General features: G+C 44.9%; 2 protein-coding genes across 8 annotated transcripts in view; one reads left to right on the forward strand and one right to left on the reverse strand.

Annotated features, from left to right (window-relative positions):
• The window catches only part of REL (REL proto-oncogene, NF-kB subunit), an 86,359-nt gene extending 74,078 nt beyond the window's left edge, over window positions 1-12,281 (forward strand). For 2 of the 3 annotated variants that reach the window (XM_090050076.1, XM_090050084.1), the window contains exons 7-11: window positions 3,340-3,444; window positions 3,781-3,993; window positions 4,315-4,383; window positions 4,519-4,593; window positions 6,109-12,281. In XM_090050076.1, the coding sequence (XP_089906202.1) occupies window positions 3,340-3,444; window positions 3,781-3,993; window positions 4,315-4,383; window positions 4,519-4,593; window positions 6,109-6,938 (1,292 nt within the window). In that variant the 3' untranslated portion in view covers window positions 6,939-12,281. The remainder of the gene's footprint in view (window positions 1-3,339; window positions 3,445-3,780; window positions 3,994-4,314; window positions 4,384-4,518; window positions 4,594-6,108) is intronic. The other variant, XM_090050067.1, reaches the window with a different exon arrangement.
• A 7,585-nt stretch (window positions 12,282-19,866) lies between these two features.
• Window positions 19,867-26,130, reverse strand: part of PUS10 (pseudouridine synthase 10) — a 58,306-nt gene continuing 52,042 nt past the window's right edge. For all 5 annotated transcript variants that reach the window (XM_090050117.1, XM_090050138.1, XM_090050098.1 and 2 more), the window contains 3 exons: window positions 25,361-25,503; window positions 23,308-23,407; window positions 19,867-20,263 (listed from right to left, as the gene is read on the reverse strand). In XM_090050117.1, coding sequence (XP_089906243.1) covers window positions 20,225-20,263; window positions 23,308-23,407; window positions 25,361-25,503 — 282 coding nt within the window. In that variant the 3' untranslated portion in view covers window positions 19,867-20,224. The remainder of the gene's footprint in view (window positions 20,264-23,307; window positions 23,408-25,360; window positions 25,504-26,130) is intronic.

Raw genomic sequence — 26,130 nt, forward strand, 5'->3', positions numbered from 1 at the left:
CGGCAGTGTAAATAAAACACAATGCATAACTTCAACCACAAGTCAGTACTGCAATCCTTCTATGTCAGAGAGAAAAGTTTCAGAGCTGAGTTCCTCAAAAAAAAAAATTGACCTTTTAAAATTTAGTTCTGTGTGCAGAATTAGGAAAGGTCAAGGTATGACCTTACATAAAAGATAATTATGTAGTTATATATGTTCAGTCTCTCCTAAAATGAAATTGTAAAGAGAACAAAATAAGGACACAATTATTAAATTGAATATCTCTAGTAATAACACTTCTCTTACTCTATAGCCTTGTATGAGTTAGAAAAGATTAATCGTATTGCCATTGAGTTTGGAAGACCTTACATACATTTAAAGTTTTTGCAGACCTGTACCAAAAAAGTAATTTTAAAAAGCTTTCAGAAACTTCATAACTCTCTGTACACCATTATGTATTTCAGCCCATGTGCTTTCAAGCTAATAATATGTTTACTTTTTTGTAATGTCTAATTCCCATATACCTAATTAGTCTCATACCACATGCACCCGTCTCCCCAAAAATTAGCCTTCCAATTTGCAGGGGGAGAGGAATTTTTAAACAAGGAAGCTTATTTTTATGTTGCAATGGAGTCATAGGGATCTGAAATGGCTGCCAGGGGTTGGCTCCTTGCATACAGGAGCAGCAGAGTCCACTCTTCAACCGCACTCACCTGCTTGCTGGAGCTCTACAAGTTTTAGCCAAAGTGAAGGTTTAGCCTTCACACAGCTCTTGCTTAGTGTAGGGAATGAAGCAGGAGACTGCAAAGAGTTTCAAGGGTAGGCAGCTGAGCTGGATGCTATCCTTGCATCTGCTATATAGTTCCCATGTGTTGTTAGTCAAATTACTCAAACCAGAAATTGCACATGTGGCCACTACATGATCCTCATGTCCAGAATACCCAACCTGAGCTACCTGTGGGTCTGGCCTGCAGAAGTGCCCAGCACTGAGGTTACTGGGTGCAGTCCTGTGAACGTGTAGGCTGTCGTGTACTGCAAAGTCCCAAGCAAATTCAGATATGAATCAACTCAGATAGGACACCTAAAAACGAAGGGCACATTTGATCATTTTGGCTTTAAGCTTTGCACCTCACCTACCCTTTCATAAAATGGAGGTGATGGTGTGGTGTTGTGAGGATGTTGTAAAGCACTAGGGACCAGTTCCTTAAAGATGTGTATACTAAATAATTCAATATCCAATTATTATATTCAATTCACCACTTAAACTGAGAAAGGGTACTGTAATAGCTAAAAGCTTGTTTGAGTCTATCCTAACCCTGCAGTTGATCCGATAAAAGGTAACACCTGCAAAAACCCTTCCCATGAGAAAATGAATATTTTTTTCTTCAGAGCAGAGTTTGAAGAATATGCAGTAAATAAGGCATGTGATTGTACATTGAATCATGGTGAAAAAACAAAATGTTGATTTAGCTGTTCTTTTTATGAGCCCTGTCCAACTTGTGCCCTGGATGAAGCAGGAGTCATGTAATTGCTAGATCATACTGCTAGCATACAAGGGGGGCAAATTAATGTTCTGCAGGTAGCCTTACTTCTGGTATCTTTTAACTTCTGATCATTTGCAACTTTTAATACACTTTTTTAAACTTTTTTTCCTGCGGATATAATCTCTTATTTAATCACTCTTTGCTGAGGTTACCTCTTGGATGCACATGCTTTTATATTTTCTATGAAGAACAGTAATGTAAGAAAATATCCAACCTGCACTTATTCCTTTTTTTTTTTTTTGGAAAATAATGTTGGTTATATTAGAATTCTAAATGAGGCGAGATAAAAAAAATAACACTAGGTAGCAAAATCTCTAAAAATTGTAGGGATCCAGTTTGGCCACATCAGCTGAGGCTCATTAGTTGCTTATTGTAGTTGAATTGGTTTAATTTTGAATTGGACAGCCTCACTCTTTGGAAGATAATTTTGCAAAGGGCAGTTCTGGATCCAGTATCTAGGTGGGTTCTTGAAGCCTGTCAGTGACCTGTCATGTCAGCACGTTTTTAGCCAAATTCTGAATTTGGCGAAAGTTGCCCTGGATGCATTTTTGGGCAGAATCTGACACCTCAAGTAAAATCAGTTGCTATTGTATAATTTTACCAAGACTTGAGGTTCTTAAATCTATTTAAAGCACCAAAACATAGCTCTTGTTCTGCAAAACACTGTCAATCGATGTACACATAAATTTAAACACATTCAGATTACTTTCCTGAGACTGTTTATATGCTGAAGTGCTTTGCTGAGCTAGGGCCTAGGTAGCCAGGCCTCCTAAGTCCTCATTCCCCAGCAATTCCCATTGACCTCAGTGGAGCTGTTGGACACTCAGCAATGTTTTACATACCTACGTACAGACTTAGAACCTTAACTTTCCTATTTTTGAACACTTCTAGCAGGCTGGACTTCATGTTTAAAATAAGCTTTATACCATTTTTTACTAAAAAATAGTACATTGTGGTAGTGCTGGGACATTCCAGTGGAGATCAGAGCGTCACTGAGCTAGGTGCCCATTCCTTGTCCTATTTAGGCACCAGCTTATGAGTTTTTATGCCAATTATGTTACTAAATATGATGATTCCCTGAAGCACTGGGATGCAAGAGGGTGTAACTTTCTTGAATTGCTAACCCAGCCCTTTGCAAAGCAGCATGGGTGCAACTCGTAAAAGTCATGAAACAAACCCCTTACATGTGAGCTTCTGTGGGTCAGGCTTGCTGTTATGTTGAGTCACAGCTGGTAGCAGTGATGAAATATTTGCCGTAGCCATGTGAGCAAGCTGGTTTGGGACCACGTATACAACCTGAGTGACAAAGAAAAGCAGGATTGGTATCTTGTGCCTGTGAAAGAGGAAAAGGCTGAATGAGGTCTTGATCTTCCTTGCCTTCATCACCAGCTTGCTGATTCCACCATTGGGTCATAATAAAAGTGATTAGGAAGCAGATTTTATACTGGGGAATTTGAAGAGCCAACCCCACACATTGTCTCTGGCTGTTAAGCCAGGCAAATGCAGACCTTTATTCCAGTTCTGTAAGAACCATGATTTCACCTCTATGCTTTTGCTTTAAAGCACCATAAGTGCTTTAACCAGTATTGAATAGTGGAGGACATAGGAGGGATCACCCTCTTCAGCTGAGACTTCATTGCCAAAATATGTGCATTGGACTTAGCCCTGCTGTCGCATACTTCATTTAGTAGTTTATATGCTTAGCTGATGTTATGCCAGCCCATCAGTCATCTCAAAGCACTTTTGTGCAGCTCTTTGTCTATTTTTAGCACAGGTTACTTTAAGTACCTACTGTCACTTTCCCATTTGCTTCTAGGAGCTCCCAACACTGCAGAGCTGAGAATTTGTCGTGTGAATAAGAACTGTGGAAGCGTAAAAGGGGGAGATGAAATATTTCTATTATGTGACAAGGTTCAAAAAGGTAAGCATAGTTGTGCTCTCTCCTTCTTTCCAGAACGTTTCCTATTTTTGCTAGTGTAGATCCTAATGTTTTCAGACTTGGGGGGCCTAAGTCAGTATCAAGAGTCCTAAGTAAGTGGCCTGACTTTCAGAACTGCTGGACACCCTCAACTCCTATTGAATTTATAGGTGCTCAGCCCCTCTGTAATTGGGATGCTTCTGTAAGAGCCCAAGAATGGATTTATATGACTTTGTTTCCCCCAAGTATGGATTTATATGCCTTTGACCCCCCAAGTTGTCTGTAGGCTTTAGCATTTCTCTGTGTACTAACAGATACCTTCTCTTTCCAATGGACTAGATGACATAGAAGTTAGGTTTGTCTTGAACGAGTGGGAAGCCAAAGGTACCTTCTCGCAAGCTGATGTACATCGCCAAGTTGCTATCGTATTCAGGACACCATCATTTTACCAGGACATCACTGAACCAGTTACAGTAAAGATGCAGCTGAGAAGACCTTCTGACCAGGAAGTCAGTGAACCTATGGACTTTAGATATCTACCAGATGAGAAAGGTAGAATTCCTGGTAGCAAAATTCTCAGAGTAGTTTGTCAGTTTTATATTTTTATATAATACCTTTAATCAGTAAAAATCATATTTTGCAAGTAATATTTTTTCCCACTAATAGTAATGGGAATAGCTTCCTTTCTAAAAATACTAAGGATAGTGGACTGTGATTTTTATATCACTTTAGATGCCGTATCTGTCTGAGATTTACATAAGGAAGGTACTTTCCAGTACAAGCAGAGACCAGGCATAAGTTCTTGGAGCCTCTTTCACAAAATACATTGGGGAGCATCTTAATTAACACTGTTTTTTCTCCTTCCCCATGTAGATCCTTACGGTAATAAAGCGAAAAGGCAAAGATCAACATTGGCTCTGCAGAAGCTCATGCAGGACTGTGGTAAGAAAAACATTTGTCTCTTGCTAGTTTGAGTGAACCTGTGAAATTGTACTGCCTCTATTTTGTGATTTGTTTCTTTTTTAAAAGAATGGTCCTGTTTTTAAATGCCATGATTAAGAACTGTTTCCTTTATAGGTTCAAATGTGTCTGAGAGGCCCAAAACAACTCCTTTCCGAGTTATTGCTGGTGATGGGAGGATAATTAAGGAAGGTAGGTGCGCAAGTCCAGTGACAGCTTCTTCTCTCATTTGCAACATCCCTTTTCCACGGGAGAGATTGGCGGGGGCGGGGGGGTCATGAGCTCTTACAGACCCTGGAAGGCTAAGCTTCAGTGGCTAGAGGCACTGGTGGGCTGACACTTGAATGCGTAGTTACCACAGGTAGATATGAACAAACATCAAAAATCCTTTACATGACCTTCATTCTTAGCAGAAAAGATATGAGGGAACTGGGTAGCTGGAGCCCTGCATGGATCTATCCCAAAAAAGGCTGGGGAAATTTTGAGAGTTCCACTTCTTCTCAACATAAGCACATACCTCTGATAGCGTAGACCCCCTGGAGTCTAGCAGTAGAGGACCCTGGTGATCTTTCATGGCAACACAAAGAGCAGAAAGGATGGGACTTAGTTACAAGGGAGGGATGTTCTTCAGGAACTGTGGGACATGAGAGGACCAAATGCAAGAAGACTGTGATGGGTAACCTGTAAATTCAGGGGCAGATCTCCACAGTTTGGAAATACTATTGGGCAGGAGAATCACCCATTGTACTACTCTCCAGTAATCAACAGGGAGGAATCCAACACCCACTGCAGTTTTCAGTGAGAAGGGGGATTGGTGCCAGGGAGGGTACCCAGGTTAGCAGGGACTGGATTAGCACTAGGGGTTTTTGGACAGACTCAAGACTGAACACATTTCCAGAAGTGCCACTTTTCAGAAGCAATTCTTAAGCCTCTGTTTCCAGGTTAAGGGGACTTAGACTCCTAAGTCATTTTGTAGTTCCTGAACACATATCCAGTGTTCTCTGAAGCTGCCTGGTTTCAGACCTTGTTCTTTTACTTCATTTGGGTACTCCTTTCTTTTTGCTCTGTTTGTTTAAAAGTCTGCATCCTTACTAAGCCCTGAGTGATAGTATTGACTATACCACTAGTGACCAGCCTTTTTTTGGCAGGCATGCCACAAATTGAGCTTCATCCCATCTGAGTGCCACTCTGATCCCCTTCCCTGCTGATCTGTTGCTCTGCTTTCTGGTCTCTGCCTTCTGCACCTGGCTGTATCTGCCCTGTGCTGCTTGCTCCCTCCCTAATCTGCTGTGTACCACACAGAGGCTGCTTTACCACTAGTGGTGTGCATGTGGCAGATGGGCCACCCCTAGACTATACAATTTCCAAATCATCAGGTTTTTACTGTAGGCTGCCTTCTACAGCTGCCTGTCCTACAGGGAGGACTGACCAAGCAGTCTTGCCATGGGCAAGACATTGAAGGCTCCTCCTACAAGGTGCTGAGTGGTGTGCTTAATACAGCCAGGTATTAAATGCAAATTCATAATCAGCATCACTGAAGTCAGAAGGCTTGTTTGGGTACTCAGAGTTAATCCTAGGTGTCAGTGCTTTGCTGGATCAAGTCAAAGTGCCCAACCAGTGGCAGACTTGACCCTTTTCCCCAGCTGCACCATTTTATTGCTTCTGACTGCTGCGCATTACTTAAGAACTGTGTTTCTCTTTTCATAGAACCAATCCCATTTTCACAAACTTCATCGCTAATCTCAGCATCACGAGTTCCAGGAAGCAGCAGTCAAGTTCCGTCCTACTATCCCTCTGTTCAGCATCAACCTAGAAATGTGCCAGCAATGGGGCCAATTAAGCATGATGATGCTCTTTCCTCATGCTGGCATTCCCAATGCCCCTCCTCTTCGTCAGGAAACCCAATGAATATGCACCCACAGAACAGTTTTGGGACAGAGGCATTGCCTACTAACTCACAAAACAGCAGTTCTCTTTCAGTTCTGCAGGAGAACATTCCCAACTGGACAGACGAGAAGGAGCAAAACTTCTACAGCAATTTCATCAGCACAAACGGTATGGGAACATCATTCATGCCACAGCGTGACATGCAGAATGTCTCCAGCAGTAGCAGCCATCAGGCTCACCCTATAAATGTCACAGCACCCAGCATTGTTAACATGGAGACTGATGACATAAGATGCTCCAGCATAAACTTTGAAAAGGCCTCATTTAGTCAAGATTTGAATCTAACTGATCACAGGCGGCAGATCCATCAGATGTCTCTTACAAATACATCTGCAGTACCTTCTTGCAGCGCTTCTTTTCATTCTCCATATAATGCATTTGATCCAACAGCTTACACGTTTATGGACCCAGGAGTTCTGAACGAAGTGAGATCATCCAGCAGTGCTATTCAGAATAATCAGAATGGGATTCCAAGTAACCCGTACTACATTACAGATGGGGCGCAGGGAGATGATGTTTATAACTCCTCAGAAGTTAATTTTGATGCTCTACTGAAAAGCTTTGATCACTGCAGTCAGGTTGAAAATTAGCATCAAATTTCTCTTAACAACCAATCACCAAACAGAAGAAAAATTTTATCTGTAGTGGCATATTCACCCTCATACTTCCTGCTAACTTCCTGTTGGAACATTCATTTGCGCAACCTACTATGCAAGTTTAATATGCAGTTAGGGTTAGTAATGCCCCAGAAAAAGAAACACTTTTGAAATAGGGTTTTGTATATCAAAAGTGCTTCATACCTATTGTCATGATGTTGGAAAAGGGCTGCTAGCCCTAAAGGGCTCCTTCATTCATGTGGAACTTCATATGGAAGTATGTTTCTTCAGGGGGGTTGGCTTGTTCAGAAATAAATTTGTTTTTGTAAACTTTTAATGTATGGTGAGAGAGATTAGCAAATCTTGGGCTTCTGAACTGAATAATCGTATTTATGTCCTTTTAGCACTTGAACTATTTAGATCATAGGTGTCAAACTCATCTAGCCCTATGGGCCAGCTGAGAGGCATGGGCCCAGTCTGATTGGACCCACAGACCAGCCCCATGTCCTGGAGCCAGTGCACAGGGCTGGATCAGTGCAGGTAGCTTATGCAACATGCATTCTGGCCCAGGGCTTTTTCATGGAGGCAGACTTCTTTCACCAGTCTGGCACAAGGTGTCTGTGCCAGACTGGTCCTGCACATTAGCTCTGGTGCATAGGGCCAGTCTATGGGCCCAACACAGATTGGCTCCAGAGCCAGTACGCAGGGTTTGTCTGAGACCCCAGGCCAGATCTTAGGGCTCCATGGCCTGGATCCAGCCTGCAGACTGTAGCTTTGACAGCCTGGATTTTGAAGTCCTTTTTTATGCATAACGTGTTTCTAAAATTAGCTTCTGCACTGATTTCTTTTTTTCATTTGTTACATTGATTTCATTTGCTCTGAGGCAAATTTGCTCTTAGACATTGTAATGACTATGTCATTGTTGGGTATATTTAACACATTAGAAACTTCACCAAAATGTAGAAGTGATGTAGAGCTGGTGTGAAATGAATGATTGCACAAAGCAATGAAAGAACTTGTTCAGGGTATACTTTGCACTGTTTTGCCTAAGTCTTACTCTATTTTTTTTAATTGGGTAAGCCAGGCTAGAGGCTTCATGAGTGGCTGTATATTTTGGCTACTGCAAAACACTTTATCAGCACAGACCGCATGACTTTGAATAACAAAGACTATATTGGACCACCTTCCCCCACTGCTTACAGCTTTGTGCTGCCCGAACAAGACAGGTGAAAGCGTGCTTGGGAAGTGCTCTTGGGATGCATGAAGGTAGCGTAGCAGTTTCTGTTCTACTCCCCCACTTGCTTGTGGTAGAGATGGAATGGCCCCAGTGTACTTGTACTATGGCAGGGATGTTGAAGCTAGGGTGTTCAGAGACCCATTGTTGGCCCTCAGTGCTGCCCATGGGTCTAGCCCTCAGTGCAGCATGTATTGGCTCCAACCTCTTGTGTTGCATGTAGCATGGAATAAATATTGTGCAGGGCCTGGAGCCAGCCTGCTAGACCAGTCCGAGGCATGTGCTGCATGTGGCATCCACCCCAGACAGGCCCTGCTTGCTAGATCTAGGGCCAGTCAGGACACAAGTGCCCTGCATGTTGTACAGTGGAGTTGCATCATACGCGCATTTAACTTGCACGATTTCATCATATGCGTATGCCCCGGAATGCCAGTTGTTTGGATTCAGCCTGCAGCTGCCCTCTGCAGTGCCGTGCACGGGGCCAGCAGCCCTGCTGGGAAGCTGTGCATGCTGGCCGAGCGGGAATTTGGTGCAGGCCAGCTGATTTTTCAAGGGTAATTTTGACTACACGCGATTTTCGCCTTACATGCTGACTCTAGAACCTAACCCCTGCGTAAGATGCAACCATACTGTACATAGGGCCAGGACTGGTGCATGCTGCATGCAAGTGTGCAGGGTTGGAGCCAGGGCATTTTCTGCTAGCAGCATGCAGGCCCAGTCCAAGGTGCACACTTCATATGGCAGCCATGCCAAATTGACCCTGCACGCAGGTTGGTCTGTGGACCCACTTCGACCTGCAGACCAGCCCATGCCCCTCATCAGGTCCATATGGCTGGATGAGTTTGGCACCCCTGCACTGTGGCAATTCAGGACCCTTGCAATCACCACTAATTGAAACTCTGCAGAAAGGGCTGGAACAGTGGTGAAAGCGCTCTTAACCCAAAACTCCAGAAGTCTGTAAGCACAACTTGTGGGGGTTGGCTCATAGGATTCTCAAAAGATACTTGTGTTTTGTGTGGTATTTGGGCTTTAGGATTGTTTTTTCTTTTTAAAACAATGAAAGCACCAAATATACCAATACATTTTTCTTAAGCTATGGAAACAGCAACAAGGTTTACAGGCAGTCACAGAACTTGTACAAACTGGAGGAGCATTTAAGTACAAATACCTTGCTATTCAGTCTTTAAAATGACCAAGACAGGAATGGAGGGCCACATACTTGGCTCTTACATTAGTGGAATAACAGCATGAGTAACTGTTGGAACAACTTGGCATTTATGTTAGTACAAAAAGGCAGAACATGGCCCTAATCAAATCTAACCAGCAGACTGGAAAACAGATCTCACTAACTCCTACTTTGAGGGACAGAAGCTGTTATGTACCACTTGCCCTGCAATGGAAGCTTCCAATACAGATAACATAAGTGGTGTAAATGTATTTCTGGAGGTGTTTTAGATGGTAGTGGATACATACTCCTCAGACTTACAGAATACTCAGGGAATCCTCTAATAGCCCCAGTGTGATGCTGCCTTCAGCTTTTCTTGAATATTTTTTATGAAAGGGATAAAGACATTATTGCTAGTTATAAGAGTGAAGAATAAAGAGAGTGGAATAAAGCTTGAGCAACACATCCATATTTTAAAGTTCTCCGTTCAGCTACAAGTTTATCTATTAACATTATTTTTATTTCAAAACTTCGTAAAGGTATGATTTATTTTGTTGTGTACAATTAAAAAAACCACAAAGCCTACTGGAAATATCTTTTTCTTTTTGTAAAATAAGCTGGTTGCATATGTAACACTTCTGTTCCTGTGGTAATTAGAGTTTTGGAGATGTAGGAGATGATCCTAACAAGCATTTAGCTCCTGTAACATTCCCAGAGGAAGGCTCCAACAGAGCTGGTTTGGTTTGGCTTGGTGTACAATGAGAGATTACTTTTCAAGCATTTTTTTGCTGTTCACAGTTATCACTTAATAGTAAGAAATTAAATACAACATATACAGAATTTGCATTGATTTAACTAAATTAACATGAAAAACTTTCAGAACTGCTGGTATTTATTAACTGCTGGCTTACTGGTAGGGACCTACCTAAACTGTGGTGGAAGTTTGCGACCCAACAGCACCTTTAATCTTATTCTTTTTGCCACACCCCCCTGCCACTGAGAGCACTTGTCCACGCGAGAGGGGTTTTGTCCTTCTGGTTGCATTCTGTTGTCCTGCTGACCACAGGCGCCTGCTGAAGGCAGAAGCAGCAAGGGGCTCGATCCTTTTTTTTTTTTTCCAGTGGAGACTGCCCACCTCTCCTGCAGCCAGGGGGCCATTAATCTGTGCCATTAATCTTTCAGCTTGCCCTCCCCAGCCACAGGGGAGGTGGACAGGCTCTGTGGGGAAAAAAAAAAAAAAAAAAAGGATTGGGCCCCTTGCCACTACTGCCTCCAGCAGGCTCCTGTGGCTGGCAGGACACCTGGGGCTTCCTAGGAATGGGCAGGCTTGCCCCTGGCACAGCACAGGAAGACAGCAGGAGGGTGGCTGTGTGTGCTGGTGGCTGGAGAAGGTAGCAGGGATGATGCATGGGGCGCTGGAAGCCCAGGTGGGCTGCTAGCTGGCTCCTGCTTGGAGGCACCCAATCCAATGTTTCCCTGAGCCTGCCCGGGTTTCCAGCTCCCTGTGCACCACCCTGACATCTTCTTTGGCCACCAGCAAATCCAGCGCCTTCCTGCACTACCCCAGGGGCAAGCCAGCCCATTCCTGGGCGGCCCCCGGTGTCAACCCAGCCGCAGAAGTCTGCTGAAGGCAACAGTGGTGAGAGGCCCAATCCCCTTTTTTTCCTGCAGAGCCTGCCTGCCTCTCCTGCAATCAGGGAGCAAGCTGACTAATGGCTGTATCATTTCAAGCCCACAAAACTCAGGTATGTGTAATATGTGATGCCGTTAAGCCACACAAAGGGAAACTTTTTTTCATGTGTACATTGTGACATTTGTACAAGTGCCCTAAATGTCTGAGAGGCAAAAACAATGGTATTAATTGCCTCAGTCACTCAGTGGCGGGCAGGAAGGTACGTGGTAAAAAGAGCAAGATTAAAAGCACTGCAAACTTCTGCCACGATTTAAGTAGGTCCCTATTTATTGGTAATGGCTTGTATAGATAAATTAACCGAAGCCAGCTATAATCACCTTCCAATTATATTTACCGGTTTAGTTATCTTGGTACAAAAGCTGTGTAGGCAGGTCCTGTGGGTTCAACTTTGAAAAATGCCATGCTTTGTGGAGGTGGGGGAGTTAAGTCCTTGGGCACACAACTTGATGCTTGTTTGGAAAGTACTTTGAATGGGGAGAACTACCACACCCTGGTGGTGAGGTTCAGAGGCCACTTACTGCAGGGCAATGAGTAGGGATGGCTGGGTGTTTTCTTCCCTATGTCTCGTATAAGACATGCACCTTGTTTTTGGAAAGCAGAATGTAGAAACTAATCTTTTCCAGTCATGGCTGACCGCATGCTGCAGCTTATCCGCCCTCACTTAGTTCAAGCTCTCCTTTAGACGCAAGCTAGAGGAGGGGCAGAAAAATATGGCTCACAGGCCAGATGCAGCCCACCAGGCAATTTAATTTGCCCTGCAGGCACTCAGCAACTAATTGTACCCTCTCCCCCACGTGCCTTGTTCTCACCCTTGTGTGCAGAAGGACCCAGCAGGCAACAGGTAGGGAAGTGGTGGGAGCAGAAGGAGGGGGAGCTGCAGCTGGGTGGAAGCACAGAGCCCACACTCGGGGGGGCAGGGGGAGCACAGCTCAGGTGGGCAGGGTGTACATATGGGGGGGGTAGGGGTGTCCCCACCACCCCTACCCTCCTTCACACCCAGCCCCCACCAACCCCCTTATACACCTCCAACATACCCTATGCCCCCAACACACACAGCCACATCCTTCATACCCCCCCACCTCAACCACACCACACACACAATATATAAGTAAAACTTTATTTTTGAGTTGTTATTCAATCATCTCTACATATATTATGCAAACACAAATTGTGACAAAAATATTTTTAAATAAAATTAAAATATGTTATAGTAGGTGCTTGACTTTTAGTATATGATTTGGGTTTTTTCTGGTTCCAAGATGGCGACCCTCCACTCCCAAAAGGAGTACTTCAAGGGACAGGCGGAGGGACTTCTGATGGCAAAGGTCAGGGGTTAGGGGCAGGACTTCCAATCCCAAGATGGTGACATGGGGAAGGGGGGGTTACCTTTGTGGCCCTTAACAGCTCACCAAAACTCATTAAGCGGCCCTCCAACCAAAATAATTGCCTGCAGCTGCTTAGTCTAAACTACTTCCAATTACTAATACTTAGCAGCTGAGAAGCTTAATGCTGACTCTCCCCTCCTGCTTGCTGGGCCAGTAAGCAGAGAAAACTGGGAGCCATGTTGGCAGTCATTAGAGCACATGCTTCTGTTCCAGTGAAGAAAAGCCAGCTTCCCGCACTAAAAGCATGCATTCTAATTTTGGAAGGCTGATTGGTGGGGGACGTGCACGTGGTAGACGAATAATTGTGGTATTACCTACCATGTTGCTTTTCAGCAAATGCAATTTCCTGGTTGCATTATAGGCCCTGATTCTGTAGATCCTTCTTCCTTCTCAGAAAGTGTGTATTAAAACCCTCACTTTTGATTGTCATTTCATTTAAGAATTGGACTCATGGTTCATTTTCCTTCTCAATATCCTTGTTCTTTAAAGCCCTTAGTTCAGCACCAAAAGACAAAAAAAATCTACCCAGTACTGATGCAGTGATAAAAGGCCATTTGTTTGCATTAGGAAACTCATCTAGAAGAGCTTGGGGGAACTAACCGTTTTAATCAAAATATTTGTTAATGAGGAACAAGATACTGTTACAGTGCTTTGCCCTAAAGACAGAAGTTAGCACATATGTGTAAGATCTTCTGGATTTTTTTTTTTATGATCCCTTTCAGTATCTCCATTTCTTACCTGAAGAATCAGTTTCTAAAAGAAGTTAAGTTCTGTGTCTTTTTCTCAGACATGCCATCCTATGAATTCATTGAGAGGAGTCAAATCCATGAGTGAAATGAATAAGATTTACAAAAAATTAGAACTCTTGGTTCCAAAATGATACCTTTTATTAGACCAACTGGAAAATGGCAAGAAAATTGTCATTTCTGCAAGCTTTTGGGATCAAAGTCCCTTTGTCAGGCTCTGGGAAAAGTGTAGATGGTACAAGACGGTAAAAAAGTCCCCATGGGTAGGACATAACTTAATTTTTGCACAGAAGGAGCTGAAGATGGAAGTCTGTCCCTCTGGGTCCATGAGAGTGTCTTTGTGAGCTGTGTTGAGTAGCTCTTTGATGTGTTGATCAGGTAGAATTCCTTCCCTGGAGGTGTCAGATGACCAGCAGGGAGGCAAAAAAACTTCCTTGTTGTTCTGCAATTAAGTTTAAAATTTGTAAGGTTTTAAATAAGATTGGCTCTTATATAATTTTTAAAACAAGTTAATAATCCACTTCAGTTTAATGTGACAATGCAACTTAGAACCTTGGCAGGGGTCGGACTAGATGATCTACTCAGGTCCCTTCCAACCCTAACAACTATGAAACCTGCCATGCAGCTCAGCTCTCTGTGTCTCTAGCTAGATCTTTGTTTGCTAACCCGTGAAAGTAAGGGTAAAATAATAGCTCAGTTTATTTTGCATTCTGAGCCCATGCACATCTGTATTGGAGAAAGCATGTTTGGATTTAGGACCTCTGGGACATTGCACAGAGAGGAAATCAGACCCTGTAATTCTAGAATAACCTTTCTACTCTCTCAGCTATCTGTACTCCACTTCTCAACTGCGTCTTAATTGGGACCAGCATAGTATAGGCCAGGTTTCCAAATCGTTCCGCGGAACTCTGGGGGTCCGAGATCATTCATGAGGGGCTCCGCAAAGACATTCGAGCTCATGGCGGTGCTGACTGGAGGTGGCGTGCCATTACTGGGCCAGGTCACTTGGCTCCACATGTCTTCAGGGCTAGGGGTTCTGCAGCAGAAGCAGCGATATGAAAGGGTTCTGTGACCAGGAAGTTTGAAAGCCACTGGTATAGACTGGAGGTAATGGTGTCCTGGGGTGTCTCTCTACAGTAAGACAGGGGCAGTCCTCTTCTCTGACAGTCAGACAGGAGGGGCCATCTCTATGATTTCTGCCCTGTCAAGCTTTCAGTCTGGCTGTCTTTCCCTGTCCAAGTGGTGGCCTGTAAGGGGCTAACTTGCAGTCCCTGCAGGCTCCCAGCCAGCCACCACTCCCATCACTGCTATTGCAGCTGAGGGCTCCTGGCTCCCACTCTCTTTGAGTTTCTGCTTCCTTCCCCACTCCTGGGGGGGGGGCAGCAGGGGTACAAGAGGTGGGTCTGTACTGCCTGCCCTTTGTACACCACTGGGGGCAGGAGGGCCAAGCTGCATGTGTGGCTAGAATTGTGCTTTGTGCATGGCGAGGCTGGGTTGAGCTGAGCTACCTGTGTGGTAAGAGCAGGGACAGGTTCCCTGTGCAGCAGGGGGACCCCAAGAGAGCTATTCTCATATGGCCTGGGAATTTGCAACCAGCCGCTATCCACAAGTTGGACAGCCCTGTGGTAGCTAATGGAATTTAGCAGTCTTCATTAACTCATGGCCATGGGTCCTTTCAAGAAATCAGGAGGTTATGAACCTGGGCTTCTCTTCTGCTTTGTTTTGGGGGTTTTTCCTAAAGTTATGCATGATTCACTTTGCCTCTTTTTTAGCATTTGCAGTTGTTCAAACAGATGGTTATCTAAGACAAGTGCTGCTGAAATCTCTTGGCCACAGTACCTCTAGAATAGATAAAACAAAAGCACTCTTCAGTCTGAATCATGCTCCTGTGATTGTAGAAACAAACAGGAACCTACTTTTGAGTAACTCCACCTATGTTTACAGGTCAGAGATAGGGAAGCGGAGGAGAAGACAGCTATCACAGGTTGGGTGAGACAGACTTCTTAGCCTATTGGCAAATAGACCTTTAAATCACTTGACAAGGGGAGGGAGTGCTGTGGCTCAGGAAGACACAGCAGCTGCTACTCTCTGACAGCATCAGCACAAGCCTGCAGTGATGCAGAGGTGCTCTAATTTTGTCCCTAATGAGCAGTGGTCCTGCTTTCTCTGTTTCAAAAAATGCCCAAATTCTCTAATTAATCCCCTGAAATCTGCATTTTTCTGTGGTTAAAATGAAACCCCACTATATATACACAGGTATCAGTTAAATGCAATGTTTTATTGATTAATTTGCATTTTTTAAGCAATTTGGAAACCTACTAGTGCCTCAATCATGATAATAAAATTGGCAAATTGCTCACTGAGGATGATGGTGGGGCCAGCAGGGCCGGAGCCCCACACCCAGCCCCATGCCCCCCCTCTCCTCTGGGTCCAGCCACATGCCCCACCCCCAACACTCCGGGTCCGCTCTACCTTGCTCCCCAATGCTCTAGGTCCAGCCCCACTCTACCCACCCGGCCTCCCTTGCCCTGCCCTGCATCCAATTGGCCCACATCCGCCTGTCTCCCCGTCCCCCACCAGCTGTTGTGGGGGACGTTGGGGTAAGGGGGGCACCACCACTGTGATTCCCCCCCCACTTGCCCTCAGGCAGGGAGGTGGGGGGAAGTCCTGCTGCTTGGGCAGCCAAGGCGTGTTCACCACTGCCACAAACTTCGCTGGCAGCAGCACAAACTTGGGCCCACGCAACCCAGGCCGCACAGCCAATCATCAGCCGCCATCTCAGCAGTGCATGTACAGTTGCCTAAAAGCAACTGCCAGACAAACAGACTAAGCTTTTTATTATATTTGAAGAAATTGTAAACATCTATATATTTTGGCATTTGAATTTGGTTTTTATACCATTAAAATCAGAGCTTCCCTACCCCCTTCAGTCACCAGGATGTGGATCTAGCTGTGGCTGTGCACCCCACTGCTTTGTGGTGCTGAGCAGCCCTGATACGCTGGTGCTCTGGCCCTGGCCATACCATTGCCCCTCACTCCCCACCTGCCATTCCTCTGCTGGTACTCCTCACTCATGACCTTCAGCCCCCTGACTCCCCCTGCCTTGCCAGTGGGGCCCCCCAGCCCCCTGTGAACTCACAGGATGGTGGTCTGCAGCAACAAGGCAGGGATAGTGCGAGCAATTTAAGGACTGAGAGCAGGCAGCCGGCAGGTGCTTGATGAAGGCGGATATTTTAGAGCCCAGCTGTGAGGGAGAAGGGGACTGGCAGGACTGTCTGTGGCAGGACAGCCCCCAAGACATACCAGACCAGTTACCCACCATCTGGTAGGTGAGTGTGGAGAGCAGTAGGGGCCAGGCATGCTAATAAAGAGGCATCTGAGCCCAGCAGGGGTGACAGACCCTGGAGGCCCCAGAGCAGGTAGTTTTTTTTTGTGAGGGCCCACGCAGAGTAGGGTGCAGGCGCCTTCAAGGGTTGCACCCGTGTCCTGAGTAAGGCTGCAAGGGCAGCCTGAAGGACAGTGCATGGGCCAACCCCAAGAGTGAGACTAGGAACAAGTTACCTGGCGAGGGGCTTGGGGCAGAAGCAGCCCAGTGTTCAGCAGAAGGAAATGCCACGTAGAGTAGGTGAGCTTCAGCAACCCAAAGTTGCTTTGTGTGTAATGCCAGTGTGAGTAGCAAAGCCTGAAGGCCCACAGGGATCGCTCAAGGGGAGCAAGGGCAGTAGAGAATGGCCCAGTAGGCTAGAGGCCCCTGTGAGAGGGGGGGTGGAGTGAGTGAGAGTGTAAGAGGCCAATGATGATCTGAGTTTGCTGGAAACCAGGGAGCAATAGTAATCTGGATGCCATCTGTGAGGCATTGGCCACAGTGTAGGAAAGGTACAGAGCTGTGAGTAGCGCTCCCTGGCATCAGGGCAGTGAATGGGCAGCCTTCTGCTTATATTGTACATCAAGTTGTGGCAGACAAGACAGGGCAGACTGCCCTAGATAGGTGGGTGGGCAAGACATGAGACCTGGCCCAGGGTAGCTCTGTCCTACATGACCTCTAGCGCAAGGTGCATAGAGAGCACAGAAGCACAGCTGGGGTGGGGGCTGCTACGTGGCAGAGAGGACCAGCATTGTGCTTCACAGCAGCAGCATGAAGCTGAGCACAGCTCTGGCATAGGCCATGCTGCTGCTGTGGGATGGATAGCAGGAGGTGGCGAGGGGCTCCTGGTGGTCTGCATCCTGCTGCAGCAGCTCCAGCTGCAGCAGCTCCGGCTTGTGCAAGCAGCAACAGAGTCCAGCCCGACACCATGCCACGTGGTCTGGCCATGGCCCCATCCCCTCCCCAGGCAGCAACTCCCACTGAGCCTGCGCCTGCCCCTGAGAGCACAAGCACTGGCCCCTGGCACCACCACACAGCTCCTCACTGCCTGTGAAGGACACCCCCCCCACACACACACACCCCTGGCCCCGTTTCCCTGCTGGAGGGGCAGGCACCTCCAGGCAAGCCCCACTGGCAACAACATGGAGCTGGGCTTCCTGCCAGCACTGAGTGCTGCTTCACCCCTGCCCTGCTGCAGCCCCTGAACCCAGACACCTTCCCCCAGCACCAGCAGGCACCTATGCTATGTCATGAGTACACACATGCCTCTCCCATCCCCTCCCCCCTTCCCCCCCAAGCTTCCAGATAGTCCCACATCCCCTCCATACCCCACCATCCCCCTTCCTTCCAGACAGTCCCCAAGCCCTTGCCCTTCAATCCCACCACACCATCCCATAGACTTACCTGTATCCAGCTGTTGGGGCTGCTCCCACCAGCCTGCCTGGCTGTATTGCCAGCCGTGTGTGTGTGTACACGTGTATGTGTTGCCTTGCCTCTGATTGTCCCTCCCATTCCCCCAGCTCCAAGCAGCTACTTGCCAGCTGAAACTTTGCTAGCCTGCAAGAGGAAACCCATGGTTTCCCGATTCACAGGGGAAAATCTGTTTTTCTCCTTTAAAGGGGGAAATCAGTGTTTTTCTGTGGGAAATGGAAAACCGATTCCAGCTAATGAGAAACAGGGTTCAAGTGGCAACAGTTCTGCTACACTTGTGTCACAGTGTAACAGCATCCTTTGATATCCATGCAACTGTTACAGCTATCTGTACCCTTAAACACAGCTTTGACCACCAGTCCAGGGCAGAGTGAGAAAGTTCTGCTCTAAACAGAAAAGTAGCACCTCAGAGCTCTACTCAAGTTAGAGTCAGCCTGCTATACAGCAGCTGAGGACTGGCCCTCCATTTGCAATTGAACTGCTTCATTGTGGAATCCTGACATTTAAAGCCCAGTATAAAAATGACCTTTATTTCTATCCCAACACTGCACTGTTCTTCCCTGCTCCAGACAGAGCGCAATGTGCCTTGCCCAACACCTGATACATTTCTCAAAAGTCTCTTTTAATTATTCCAAATTCCCTTAATTTCTCCCAACTGAAATCAGCATTCCTCAGTGCTTCATATGAGAAGAAACAAATCCATAAAGCATTTGCCCATCACTAAAATAAACAGACTGGCCAATTATTTATTTATGATTTTATCAAGGCCACATGCAATCTAATTTTCTATTTGGTTTACAACATGAAAGGACATTTTTATGCCTACATCTGAAAGGGAGGAGGGAGAGTAGAGACCTGGTCAAGTTACGTGGAGAATTCTGTGTATGCTTCTATGTACTGTAGGTACAGCAAAAGTAGATCTAAATTAATCTCTTGCTGTTCCCCCACTGGTAACACCCACCAAGTCTGTAGCACTGAAAGGATTCAAGGACTACATTCACAAGAGTTTAGATGCCTAAAAGTCTCTCGAGTTTCTGCCAGTGACACCTCCTGGGTTACCAAGTTTGTGCTGCTGGGTTGATGCAGAATTACCTAAATCTTGACAGTAGTGAGCACACTCAGCACTCTCATGTTGAAGCCTCAGGATTCACAAATGCCACTTTTGTCAGGCAAGGCTGTGTGGGGACAAGCGCACTCTGAGCCCAAACACACACACAAAAAATGGTGGTAACTAGCTCTGTTATCCAATAGCCTCATGGTTAGGACACTGGGCTGGAGTATAGGAGACCCAGGCTCGACTCCATCTGCTGCCAGGGAGCATCTGAACTCAAATCTTCCAGCCCCCTGGAGAGGGCCCTATGTGCTCACTATGGGGAATGGGCCTTCCCTCTCTCCTACTGATGCCATTTCACTTTATGGGAAACAAAACAAAAACATTTAAGTGTACACTGGACCTGAAAAAGTCTCCTCATGACAGCTGGGAACCCTAATCGCTGGAGCTAGAGAACCATGCTCGCACTCCACAGCCAGGAATTCCTCCATGCTGCAATTAGAAACTGAGTAGAAATACTCCAATTTAAAAACAGTTTTTTGCCCCAAATTCTCATGGCTTTTTTCCTCTCTTCACTGAAAAATCAACTTTCTTCCTTGGGGGGAAAATGTCACCAGTTCTAATAAAGACACTGATTTAAACATATTCGGACAGATTTTATTGCCCCCTGTATATATTGAACAAAACCTTAATTTCAGGAGCAGACAGACTGATTTCACAAGGTGTCCCTTATTAACAATGGATTTCTTAGGGTCCAATCCTGAAGAAGTGAATAGCCTTTAAAAAACGTTGATAACTGGGCATATAGACAGTTGATCTGACTCTATGACACAGACACCTAGAAAGATGATGATAGCATCCAATATAAAAATATGTTTATTTTTCTTTCTAGTTTCAGGAAGAGTACTCCTTTTATTTTTCAACCAACAGGTTTTAAACAGTATTCAGAAATTTGTATTTGGTATACCCTGCAAAGTACATCATTGGTACATGTATTCTATGACATGCACTTCTAAGTAAAATCTTTAAAAAACAAAAAACATATTCACTTGTATCAATACAGCATCCTGTAAAGAACCATGCTAAAACTTATTGGATCAACATGATCCAATTGTTCAAAAAAATACTCTGCAATGGATAAGCAAATTACTGTACTGTACACAGTTCAGGCTATAACCAGTTCCTCTTCCTCTTCCCAACTTGAAAGACTCTTAATTATCCAGGGCTGGAGGCCAGTCAACATCAACAGACTAAAAGAGAAGAAAATAAAAGTCACAAGATTAGGAGAGCCCAGGCAGGAAGGGGGAGTGTGTCCTACAGACATGTCACTAGAACTTCCTGAATACTAATCAAGGACAATACCAGTGTAACAAGTAAATGTTCCTGAAGACACTTAGCAAAACAACAAAGCAGGGGACCATACCAATAGACAGTGGTAGGACACAGCCACTTTTCTCTGGTGGCCTCTCAAGTTTCTGAAGAGCAAAAACTTTAGGTTTTAAACTTAAAATCCAGTTTTAACTTCTAGCATTTACACTAGCTCTTCCATATCTTGATGCACTGACACTGACCTGCTGACAGCCCCACACTACAGCTGAGATGTGATCTGGCTCCACTCACCACAATGAGGAGTTAATTCTGTAGATGAAGTGTGGTGATTTAAGTGTGACTAGGTATTATTAGTGCTTCTCAGCACTGCAGAAACAATGGGCTCTTATGGGATTGTGGACAGGGCAAGAATAGAGATCAATCACTCCTCTCTCCAAATCTGACTTCTGAATAAGGCATTCAAAAAATAAGATGGCAAATATTATGCATTGCTATTATGTACGTCAGATAATTAACAGTCCTCCTCACTGGTCAAAATGAACAGAGTATATTTGACATATACTTTATTAGCAGTGAGTCTAATAATTAATGGAACCTGGATTATCTTTCTCCCCATGCCTCACTGAGGCCATATCTCCAATTCCCTGTAGGTGTAAAATTGTTGCCAACTCTGTTCCATAGGCAGCACATCCTACACTAATGAAGTATGAGACATTTGTCAAAGCAGGGGTCACAATGCAGCACATCAAACACCTTGGCTTCAAAGCTGCCTAAATTAATCATACCTACTCCTTACCTAATCTACATCTTCATCAAAGGATTAGGTTCTTATGTGAAGCTAAAATGCATTATTAGCAAAATGACTAATTATTTCCAGGTCCCTGGACATCTTTCATAGTTATGTCCAATAATTGCACTGACATCTATCAGCATGAGAACGATGCTTATCAGCTTCAGCCTGGTGTAAGTGGCTTGTATTTTCAGCAGTACCTGTAGGTTGCTTTTGCGGCCTCTTTTCCTTACCTTGTTCCCCTCAACAAGAGGAATATGAAGGAAAGTGACATTTTATCTTGTCACAGAAAATCTCACACAAACATGGACTAACGTTACAGGGTTACAGATCAGCAAGGTAGAAACTCTCAATACTTGTTGTTTGACATTAAAAATATCTGATTTTAACATTAAACATTTAACATTACTTAAATATGAAATCCAAGCTTGCTATGTACACTAGTACATCAGAGTTAAAGACGTCAGAAATTTGATGTAATTCAATCTTTAGGGACAGCTGAGACTTCCCACAGAATCAATCATTTTTCACAATTAAGGCTCAAAAATTTTATTTGAAATTCTACACAATGAAAGACATTTTAAGTCCTAACTTTTAAAAACAAAATACCCAAGATCAAAAATACAAGACAGTTCATTTAGGACACTGTTTTTAATAATAGATTTTAAGGATTTTTTTTTTTAAGATTCCTGTAGAATGGCTGCAATTCCCCAAATACAAATGTTGATATCCTGGCCCCACTGAATGAGAGGCTCCCAAGGGCTCCCACTGCTTCTCCGCAGTTAACTGTTCCCAAATAACTACTCTGTGGGTTTCCTTTGCAACAGAGGTTCAGGAATTTCATAGTTTCTAGGGTCGGAAGGGACCCCAGTAGATCATCTAGTCCAACCCCCTGCCATGGCAGGAAAGAGTACTGGGGTCAAACGACCCCAGCAAGGTATACATCTAGCCTCTTCTTAAAGACCCCCAGGGCAGGAGCCAGCACCACTTCTCTTGGAAGCTGGTTCCAGACCCTAGCCGCCCTGACAGTGAAGTAGCGCCTCCTGATATCTAGCCTAAACCTACCCTCGGCCAGCTTGTGACCATTATTCCTGGTCGCTCCTGGCAGTGCTCGGGGGAACAGTGACTCCCCCAATGCCTGCTGATCCCCCCTGACTAGTTTGTAACAGGCCACAAGACTCCCCCCTCAGCCTTCTCTTTTGGAGGCTGAACAGGTTCAGGTCCCGTAGCCTCTCCTCGTAGGGCCTGCCCTGCTGTCCCCTGGTCATGCGAGTGGCCCTCCTCTGGACCCTCTCCATGTCCATGTCCCTCCTGAAGTGTGGCGCCCAGAACTGGACGCAGTACTCCAGCTGTGGCCTGACCAGTGCCGCACAGAGGGGGAGGATCACCTCTTTGGACCTGCTCGAGATGCATCTGTGGATGCATGACAAGGTATGGTTGGCCTTCCTGACTGCCTCCCCACACTGCCGGCCCATGTTCATCTTGGAGTCAATGATGACGCCGAGATCCTTTTCTGCCTCTGTGCTGACAAGAGGGGAGCTCCCCAAACTTTGGGTACGGTGCCGGTTGTTCCTCCCCAGGTGCATCACTTTGCACTTGTCTGTGTTGAATCCCATCCTATTCTCATCCACAGTTTATGATCAGGTAATTAAAAACGGGAGAAAAACAACTTTCCAACAGGCATTTTATCAGGATTCCTTGTTTCCAGTTTTGGCAAAATCTTCTCAACAGCCAAAGAAATTTCAGCAGAAGCCTTCCTTTCCACAGTGCCACCTATGTAAATAACTCCTGATTTGATGAGACTACCTTTGGTACAAGAAGAACTGAATCTCCATGTCCATCTGGTTATTTACCACTAAGGCTACTGATGCAGTTCTGTGGATACAGGTCCACCAGAAAATTTCTCTGATAAACCCCTGTGCTGCAAAAGCCTCCAGGAAGGCAGAATCCGGCAGCTGTGCCAAACCCTTATGACTTCAGCTTTGGACCTGTGTGACATCATGGAAATAACTGGCCCCCCAGTATGGCTGAACTTTCTCCGTTATTTTGTAGTAACATCCTCCTTTGCATTAATTGTCAAAAATGTTAATTAGGCCAGAGCAAGAAAGCTTATACAGCTGTTCAAATGCAACTGTGCTGCTGCCCCCCAGGGAAGATCCATAATGAACAGCTTACTTCCACGTCCAGCTCCAGAATGTCAGCAGTTGTGTTCATCAGGGATCCAATGTTGGGCTTTGTTCTTCCAAAATCTCCGTGCACAAACTCTTTAATGTAGCTAGACCTTGGTTAAGGGAAAGTTGATGTGGGCATAATGTGACTGACAGTTTATCTACAGAGGCAAAAAGGATATGGCTAGAAACATTTAAGCAGAGACACCAATGCCTGTTTCTGTTCCTGATCCTTCAAGATGCACAAGTTATGTCTTATGGATTTGATTTGGGAACTGTTACCTGGAAGTGCAATAAAAGGCACCTTACTCTGGAACCAAAATGCAATGCTGAAAGCTACATATTTTTTGCTCCTTTTAAAACCGGGTGGCGTTTTTTTTACAAAACTACAAACCTATTAACATATAAGTAGTAACAACCCACACTCCATCCCAATGTGTATTTGTCAGGGTGGAAAAACTGGGGCTTGTTTCTTGTTTTATGCAACTGTTGCTCAGATAAATGACAGTCATGCTGCTGAATTTCCTTTCAAGAAATGTTAGAATCTAAGAGCTGGGAAAACAGCAAATCACAAAAAAATAAATAACTTCAAGACTCTAACAAAAGCCACCTATTCACAACTCCCTGCTTCATCTTTGCAGCACATCTGAAGTCCTACGTTATATTTATCAATGCCAACAGCAGCATGTCCACTGATGGCAATGAGCTGGATTGAACCCTTGGTCATGTACATTAACACAACGTTTCAAGGTCCATATAAGACCTAGAAACAAAAGGATACATTAAAAGAGCATTTTTCAAGCACAACTGAGATTTTTTTCCCCCTATGCATTCAGGACAGTGTGTGTTTCATTATGCTACACACATACCATGAACAGCGCTACTGGGTCATAGCTTCAATATAAAGATTTTCTTTAAAAACTTGCTAAAAAAGTGGGCACACACCAGTCAAATGCTGCCCAAAATTCAGTGCAAATGCAGGCAGAGCCAAAAGCTGGCAACTAAAATATATAGTTCTATCTTCCCAACCTAGGATAGGGTCCAAGGCTTGAATTTCAGCATTCTTAAACAATTCTAGCGAAAGCTGAACTGCATATATAGCTGTGCACTTCAGCTGCTCACATCTACCTTCAAACTGATTTTTTAAAACAACAACTGTGTTTTGTTTGTATATCCAAGTTGGCATTTTTGGGCTAAAAACATGTACGTTTCATCTCTGAGGCCAAACCACTGAAACAAGGGAGTTTGTAATGGAAACAATTGACTCCAGTGGTACCAAGAAGCACGATTTATTCAGGCAAATGTTTTACTGAAGCAGCTGTATGGACAGGAGAGATGTCTGACAAACCTTTGGGGATGAAACAGCTTTTCCCAAAGGCACCACTAGAAGACAACACTGACTGAACTACTACTTCAACACAGATTTTTTTTTGTAAATTAATCATACAGGAAGTCTAAACCCATGGGTTGTGACCCAAAAGTGGGCTGCTACAATATATGAAAGGGTCACGAACAAACTTTAAAAAAATGGATTGGAAAAATTAAAAAATGGATTCTCTTTTAAAGGAGAAAAACAAGGGAAACTGCAGGTTTCCCCTTTTAGGTTGGCAGAGTTCCAGCCTGTGAGGGGCTGAAGGGAGCAGGAGGAAGGCAACCAGGCAGAGGGTGCCACATGCATGTGTGCATACACATGCACATGGCAACCAAACAGCATGGAGAGCAGTTCCCACAGCTCTCTGCAGGTGAGTCCTGCCCATGCTGGTCCAGCCAGGCTGCAGCTCCATGCCCACTGTGAGTGCACAAAATCTATGGGGGAGGGAAGGGGAGAGCCCTCCATGCCCCACCCCCTGCTGCCTGGGGGTGGGGGGCAGTGGGTTGGGATTGAGGGGCACCAGCAGGGTTGATGGGGCGGAGGGCTGTAGGTTGGGAGTGAGGGGCACTGACAAAGCCAGGGGGCTGTTTTCTATTTGAACTATTTACTGGGTTGGGACTGGCCATCAATGTTTACAAATGGGTCCTGGTACAAAAAAGGGTTTGAGAACTACTGGTCTGAAGGATACGTCCCAGCTTGTGTTTTCAGATTCAGACGAAAATGATGTTCATCTATGTACTCTGATGTCATGGTGTGAATAACACGAGTTCTTACTGCTAGAGGCCTTCTGTGAAGAACTCGCAGAGGGGTTTTCTGGTCAAGTTTTAATTCCTGTTGAAAGATTTAACAAAAAGAATAAACTAATGGTCCAAACACCAAGCACTCACACATGAATACTCCCCTCCCACACACACAGACAAACATGAGCACATATACACACATGGTCACACACAAACACACATAAGCATTTAGCTTTCTCTCTTACTCTAAGGCATCTTTGTAAGAATACATTTTGAGAGTTGAAGGCTCTTCGATTTTCCCTCCAAATATATTGGGGAGAAGGACAACTTAAAAGTGTACTGAGAGAGTCTCATGTGAATGCAAGCTAGGAAAACCAGAAATGCAGAGGAATAATAACCTTGAAATCTCCATAGTCTCTTGCTGGAATAACTCCAGGATTTACACACTCAACGAGAGCCTCGGGGCACTCTCAAAAAAAAAAAAAAAAAAAAAATCAAAGGCTTTTGTCTAAAATACATCCATCCCTCCACACATATGAAATGGAAAGCAGAGCTGAGAGGAGTAAATGGAAAGCAGAGCTGAGATCTCATCTCATTCTTTTCAAGGACTTTCCCTCTACAAAGAGAGGCACTGATTTTGGAAGCATCTTTTTCTTTTGTGATAAAAAGCAATTATTTTGCAGCAGTTGGCCTCGTCCATTTTAATGCTTCATGCCAA

Source organism: Crocodylus siamensis, chromosome 1 (genome assembly GCF_052110815.1).
Source record: "Crocodylus siamensis isolate JL-2025a chromosome 1, ASM5211081v1, whole genome shotgun sequence".
NCBI lineage: Eukaryota > Metazoa > Chordata > Crocodylia > Crocodylidae > Crocodylus > Crocodylus siamensis.